Source organism: Hippoglossus hippoglossus, chromosome 17 (assembly GCF_009819705.1).
Source record: "Hippoglossus hippoglossus isolate fHipHip1 chromosome 17, fHipHip1.pri, whole genome shotgun sequence".
NCBI classification, from domain to species: Eukaryota; Metazoa; Chordata; class Actinopteri; order Pleuronectiformes; family Pleuronectidae; genus Hippoglossus; species Hippoglossus hippoglossus.
The window spans coordinates 13,487,968-13,495,858 of NC_047167.1; the positions used below are offsets into that span (position 1 = coordinate 13,487,968).

The 7,891-nt window shown below is 41.2% G+C and overlaps 1 protein-coding gene across 5 annotated transcripts in view; it reads left to right on the forward strand.

The window, feature by feature from the left end:
• The window catches only part of tnn (tenascin N), a 34,581-nt gene extending 32,141 nt beyond the window's left edge, over positions 1-2,440 (forward strand). For 4 of the 5 annotated variants that reach the window (XM_034613118.1, XM_034613119.1, XM_034613123.1 and 1 more), the window contains one exon: positions 1,418-2,237. In XM_034613118.1, the coding sequence (XP_034469009.1) occupies positions 1,418-1,567 (150 nt within the window). In that variant the 3' untranslated portion in view covers positions 1,568-2,237. Of the gene's footprint in view, positions 1-1,417 lie in introns of all 5 variants that reach the window. The other variant, XM_034613121.1, reaches the window with a different exon arrangement.
• Positions 2,441-7,891: the final 5,451 nt, after the last annotated feature.

Below are 7,891 nucleotides of genomic sequence, written 5' to 3' on the forward strand. Positions count from 1 at the left end.
CCCTAGAGTCCTTGAGCCAGACACTAACCCTTAATAGCTTTTCAACAGTCAGTGATAGTTCCCTCCAATCGCAGGCCATTACTTTATTTAAAAACTAGTTTCATAGCATGCAAAATTCAGCCTCAACATACATGCACAATAAGCAAGTGCATTACATGTAGGATGTAACAAGTACATTTACTTTGTTGCTGTACTTTTTTTCATGTATTTTATTTATTGTGTGTATTTATTTTCTGTCACTTTTCACTTTTACTGCACTTTATCAGAAAATATCTGTACTTGAGACAGTCACAATGATGTTTTGGACTGTTATTTACTTTTAAACTTTAAATGTAGAAAATGTAATGTGTTATTTTACTTGAGCACATTGGTGTGTATTCATTTGTACTTTTCACTTAAGTACTCCACCACTGCATAACACGGTTTAGAAATAGGAGTAGTGTGCCTTCACACCAGTAGGTGGCAGTGATGGTATTATGCTGTGACACTTCTCAAATTTACCGGTTAACGGTCTTTGAATCTTGGAAATGGGACTGTCAGACATCATGGCCTCACTCTACACTTCACATTTGTCTTTCATAGTGATAGATGATGATGCGAGTGGATCTTAAAGCGGTTTTCATCTCAGTGTTTGCTCTTCTGAATCCTCCTCCTGCCCAAAATAACTGCGTAGAAAATAAAACACCTCGGCTAAAGGATACAAAATAAGCAGTTGCACATCTACTACTCACAAGAAACTGCTTCATTTGCTACGATTGACAGCCGCTGAAATAATATACAAGAAACACGGCTATACCCATCATGATCAAAGGATGCATCCCTGTTATTATGGATCATTTGTCCAGATCCTTCACAAAAAGACAAAAGCAGTGCAGAGAGGGAGGCTGTTCTCTGGTCAGCAATCAAACGCAGCTTCAGACCACCACAGTTGTAGTTGTTTTCTGCTGGATTGTCGGGTGAGGCAGAAATGGCCTGAATCCATCAGCAGTGATAAGAAAGCACATTTCTCACACCAGCTATAAACCATAAGTGTTTTTTATTCCAGGCTGATACGGTAACAACAACAGTTATTATGTCCAAGGAAGACTGATACTAAAGGAAATGGCGGGGGATTTTTTTCCGCCTCTCATCGATGTGATTTCATCCGTAATATCGCCGCTGCAGTTGTCTCCTGCAATGTTTGTCGATGAAATGCAATAACAGTCAAAACAAGTTTGTGCTCACATGAAACCGAAGCCAGAGGCTGGTGTTTATTACTGTTTGTCATCCTGCCTGTCCGTCACGCCGCCTGCCTCTTATGTGACAATTCATGCCTCTACTCTCTGTTTCTCACATTTCCTTTGATAACCATTTTTTCTTGCTCTGCTCTTCCTCCCCTCTTTCCAAACTCCTCTTCCTCTGTTTACTTGGCTGTCAGGGGGTGAACTGGGAGCCGTGGAAGGGCCACCTGACGTCCCTCGACTTCACGGAGATGAAGATCCGACCTCTGGGAGCCTTGTCCAGCAGGAAGAGGCGATCGTTGTTGGCCAGAGAGAAGAGCAGAAACACAAACCTCCAAAAGAAATAGAAGAGCGCCCCCTTCTGAAACTACAACACAAGTCTTCAGCCATTTTAACCTGCCGTCACACTTGACTGGGATATATCTCCTTTTATTAGTGTAAGTTTTGCTCCTCTGACCACACAGGAAAAATCTCTCTCCAAGTCTTCACCATAGACTGTGTTTAAAGATGGACGACATGACAGCTCCCCAAAAGTGAAGCCAAAGTGTCTTTGTCACCCCCTGGTGGCTGGATGTAGTATAGGTCATAAGCCCTGCCTCCTTAGAGGAAGAAACATGAACCAAACTAAAAAGTCAAAGACTATCTCAAATACATTTTTCTCAATACATTTTTCTCGACTAGGCCTCGCTATTGTGGCTCCATCACCCAATTCTTATACCACTCTGACTCCTAATGCGTTCGTATCGGGGATATTTTTGCTTCATTTTTGGATAGCGAGGGGAAGGGAAGACGCGTCGCCCATCTTCATATACAGTCTATGGTGTGAACACTTTTTAATGGGTGGGTGGGGGGTTGGGGACTGTGGGGGGACATTGCTTAGCAAGTAACTTATTGTCTGTTTGTCTCAAGTGAGATTTTATCAAAATTCCCAGGTTTAGTTTGGCAAAACTGTTTTGTTAAACTTCTGTTTCACTGATTTTGGTAGAAACTTCAATTATAAACCAGGAAACAGTAGAACTGAGTAAAATTGAAAAGAAACTAAAAAACATCCAATTATTGCATTCATTTAAAGTTTTTTTTTATAACATGGGGTAGCAGCCTAGGATATTTGTATTATATTTGTTACATTCATGTTCTATGAATAACTTGAGTAGCAACTTTGCCTGTGTATAGTGGTATTGTCATCATAACATAAATGTTTGAAAAAAAAGTGTGGAAAGTGTGTGTTTTGTTTTTGATCAGGCTCGGACGATTAGCGAGTTAGCGTCCTGAGTTTATTGATTATGGAGCTGGCTGGCTGTGACACATTAAACTGCCACTGTGCCTCAAAAACTGTCACATCACATTAGCTTGTGTAGGACAAGCTGGGGGATAATGGTGGATGGCTGTGTAGATTGTCCATATTGCTCCTGCTTTATATTCATGTGATCGGGACGGCGCACATCCGTCAATGTGATGTGACCGCGTCAAACGTCAACAACAATCGCGTTTGTTTGCCTCATACATAGAATTTATCGCCACAGTCTTGTTTTCAAGCTGGAAAACTGACAAAGGTTATTAGTACTAGTTTCACTCTGGCTTTATTACTTAATTAAGCATTTTTTTTACACTTTTATTACAAACTCTGTTGGTTTACGTGACAAGGACGAAGGACATCAATCAACCTGCTAATCTGCCATAACTGTTTTACAGCCCCCGCTCCTCATAAATCCAGAGTTGCCGACATTTTTCTTTTTAAGACTTCATGGGTTACGAGGGTTTATTCCAGGCGATACTCAGAAAGGCTTTTCAAGGACACAAATGAGGAGCCACACTGAGGAATTAAAAAAAACCTGTGTATGACTGTTTTTTCTCAGTTTTGTCAAATTAAAAGTATAGTTGCTCATTTATAGTCATATCGCACATTGGCACGATAGATAAATGAAGGTTTTGTTACATGGACACATTTTCTTTAGATAGCGACAATTAATGAGGAAACAGAGCTGTCTGTTTTTGATCCCACAGATTTTTAATGAAGAGCTGGAGACCAGATATTTTCCCACACACATCCCACACGTCGTGAATGTTTCTTTCACTACAACATGTTGCTCTATTTGGATTCAAGACAAACTTCCCCATGGGGACAATAGAGGGAATTGTTTTGTGTCTCTTAATACAACAACACTAAGAGCCATCTATCCATCCATCCATTATCTATAGCGCTTATCCTTTCCGGGTAGTGGAGGAGTCAATCCCAGCTGACATTGGGCGAGATGGGGGGTAGATCCCTGGACAGGTTGCCAGTGTATTGCAGGGGCAACACACAGAAACGAACAACCATCACAGTCACATTCACACCTATGGTCGACATAGAGACTCAAATCAATCTTAGCTTAATGTCGTTGGACTGTGGGATGAAGTCTTAGTACCATAGTAATTCCAGAGCATGCTGCCTCTATACAGACAGAAGCCGGCAGAACCAGGATTCGAACCGAGAACCTTCTTGCTGTGAGGCGACAGTCCTATCCACCGCAAGACCATTCCACCCAAGTCGGATTACCAACCATAAATCAGGGGATCACCAATCATAAGGGTTCATCCTCTGAGGAAATTGGACAGATTTGATCACAATCCCTCCAATGGTTGTCCAGGTATTTTAGTTTTGACCACAGCGTTGGACCCACAGACCAACGACCTCACAGCCGTCTGCTAACATGGATACTGAACAAGATATCCAGACATTACCCACACCTTTAGTTTAATGATCTATTTCAAGGTTTCCTCACAAAGCGGAGCTGCATTATTCATTTAACAAAATCGTCCATAACCCAAGGTCAACAGCATCTCAGTTTCCTAACAAGACAGAGGTTTCTCTCGCCGTTCAATATTCAGCTCTTGTGGAACTTGGACGAGGTCTTACAGTTAAACTGCTCATACAATTGTTTTGGTAATATTAAGCATTAAATTGTGAAGGCAGCTGTAACCCTCCTCAGTGTTGTCATACTGGAGTTGAGCAATTGCACTTGCAGGAACTGCCGACTGTTTGACGCCTGGTTTCTCAACAGTTTCTCAATTCTAAAGCTGTAGACAGTAACAGCTCACACGGCTGTCTGGATGGAGCCATTTTTACACAGCTGCCAAAAAAAGTATGGCGAGAATAAGAGCAGCACATTACGCCATTTCAACACGAAAAAAGATAAAGATATAAGATACAATCTATAATCTTCGGGAAACTCCTCTCGATACAAAGTCCTTCCACAGACCCAATGAAAAAATACAAAGAAACTATTTTTGAGTGTTTATTCATCCAAATCAAATAAGAGCGCGAGAAGCCTGCTGCCTAAAATTTGGCAGCACATATTTCTAGCATAGCATTTTCATTTCAACTTTGAAATGAAATGTCTCACAAAAGCTCATTGATGCGAACGGCCTTTTCAGCCACAGTGATTGCGAATTACTTTAAGGAGATTGGTTCCTGCCGTTGCTCTGCAAGGCAGAGTGGTTTGCTTGGTGCCAGGATAAACAGAGAGGGGAGAAGAAGTTTGCCCTTTTTCTCTCCCTCTCTTTCTCTCTCTCCCTGTGCGTGTGTGTGTGTCTGTATATACAGTATAGGGTACAGCACAAGCTTGACGACATGCAGATACTGTATGTACTGTATGCCTGTGTCACTGAGGTGTCACTTACGCCTCGGCCTCAGCGTGATGCTTTTTTTCCATGACACAACTTGGTAATGTGGCAACAAGGGAGTGTTTGTTTTAAGGGGTGGAAAGTGAGCTGTTCGTGGAGAGACAGAAATAGTAACCAAAGAGAAGGGAGGAGAAGACGTCTGGGAGATTCCTAAAAAAATGAATATATAAATATATATATATATATCCGATTTGCTGAGATCTACATATGACCTGTTTATAGTCCAGACCATAAACTGTATTTCAAGATGGACAATGTGTCTCCACTTCCTCCAACTATCTAGAAATGGAGCTTCAATATCCCTGATATGAACGTCACCATCTTGAACATTGCCAGGCACATCTGTGAAGTAGCAATCAGGGGATAGAGCCACAGTAGCAAAGTCCCGTCGATATATGCCCTCAACCAATCAGGAATCAGTCTCACCTGTCAATCATGATGTTTCACCCCGTAAGCATCACAAACAGAAGTTAGTCAGTGAGTTCGACCCACTTCCTGATATAAGATTGCTGCCTTTTGTCTACATTACAGTGAACCGATAAGTTGTGCCACCTCACGTCCTTGGGCCTTAAAGAATGAAATAAACAAACAGCTTGTTTACATGCTGGGATTAAAGTTATGCTAATTCACTGAGCGTCTAATGCAGGTGGAAAATCAGAAACCGTGAGATGGAACAAATTTCCCAAAGTGCACGTCGGAGTGTAAATGTTGTCAAAGACGAACTGCTCCTCAGGCCAAAGTGATTACTTGCATCAAAGATCGCTCGGCTACGGCTCTCAAAACAATGACGGAAATTAGATGTTCATGAAGATCACTGGAGGCAGCAGTGCTTATTAATTACATTGTCTCTTCAGCCTTGTTTGTTCACACAATTAATTCACAGAGACCTTTCTCTGCCCCTTTGATTTAGTTACTTCCTCCTGTATTCACTGCCATAAAAAAACGGATGTTATGGTAATAAAGGAATTTAATGTTCAGACCTGTTCACAGCAGATGTCATGCTGCATGAGAACAAGCACAAACCCGCGTAGCTCTTTGCTGTTTTGTTTTCTTCTCACATCAGTTCCCGTGGTCTCAAAAAGTACAGTGTGTCAACAGTCCAGAAAAGGATCATGAGTCTTTGTTCCCATTTCGTCTCGAGAGTTTCGTCTGAGGCATGTGAAATATGTTCACTTGACTCATGTCAAAACTCAAAGGCTTCACTGACTTCAGTTTACATTAGAAACAGAAAGATGAGATTCCACAAAGATAGAAAAATACTTTATTTGCCGTCATCACCCACATTTGCTCTCCTTTATCATCGTATCTCTATATGTCAGGATAAATTATGCATGCAGAGCTACACACAAAGCCCAGCCAGGCACAAAATAAAAAAAAAAAAAAAAAAAAGAATCACCTCAGCATTTTGTTTTCTAGTGTGGAAACAACAAAAACATGTCCTAAATACAAAATGTCATGCATAATAGGAAGGGATAAAAAAAAAAAAGTGGTGCTATCATATGAAAAAAACATCCAGCTGATTTGCTGTTCAAACAGCAGACAAATCCTGCACCTCCTCTCCCTGTGATCGCAGCGAACTGACACCAGAAGAAAAACATATATATTTTATGTTTCATACCTGCTGCCTCCTGCCGCTGGTTACAGCTGATACAGAGTCCCAGGGAAATAAATGTTCAAAGCGAGGGAAATCAAAACACAATGAAGCTCAATGTTACAAAATGCTGTTTAACAGGTGTCGACAAGGAAAACGTGAATGATGTGTGAACATGTTAAAACAAAGAGGGAGGGGGGGGACATTAATGCAACCAACACTGTGGCATAATATAAATTTTAGCACAGGCCTGTAAACCCCCCCATAATACTGTTTGATGGATGTGAATCGTGTGATAATGAGGATCAGTAACTCATAGTCCGCTAATAACCGACTGCTGCTGGGAGGCGACCGAGAAGGAATAAATTATTAGTAACTGTTAGCATTCGTGTGTGAATTGTTGAGCGAAACAGAAAAGTGTCACTTTTGCTGCCTGGCTGAAATGAAAATTGAGAGGAAGAGATTTTAATATAATGTGGAAGCCCGATCAAAAAGATTAACAATCAAATGGGATGTTAATATCAACCATCCCCACCATGTTGAAATCAATGAGGAGTCTGGTTTTAGATCCTCCAGCATGAGGCTCCCTGCTGCGACTCCCTGCTTCAGCATCTCAGGTTGGAGAGTCGGATCAATCTTGTAAATCCTCCGTAAATTGTTTGACATTTTGGGGAAATACGCTGATTCGCTCGCTTGTCGAGAATTAGATGAGAAGATTGAAAATGCTCTCAGGTCTTAGGAGCTAAATATAAAGTCGGGGCCCGCAGTCAGTCAGTACAAAGAGTGGAAACAGGCTCTGGATGTAGCTCACAAATGCCGGCACTTCTAAAACTCACCAATTAACATGTAGTCTTTGTTCACGTGTTCCTTGTGGATCTGCAAAAATGTTCTAAAAAACGAGTAAAAATGACAATTTGTTGTTTTACAGGAGGTAATATAACCCTTTACGAAACAGGTCTTTTCTGTTTTTGCAGATTAAATAATTACACAATTGAATATTAACTGTTTCCAGTCTTTGTGCTAAGGCTTTTGTCTTTTCATCTAGTTTGACATAAATCAACATTTCCTGTCTTTTACCTGCTCATTTGCTATGACCACTCACGAATTACAAACCACAATGACATGTTCAGGTTCTGGCTGAACATGTCAATGATATCATCTCCTGGCAATCCCCTCAGTGTGGGAGGAAACTAGGTGACTGATTCGTCACCACGCATTGCTACTGAGACTTTTTTTGGTTTCGTTTTACGGGCCAAGGCTTCATATTAAACCCAAACTCTGTAATCACATGGAGCAGAACCTCACTCTCCACATAGGAACGTGTGTGTGTTAGAGCAGGGTCCTGATTTCCCAGCAGAACTTGAGCAGGAAAATCGACTCAGCGCCAGTGTAAACTCATTCGTAAAGATGATGA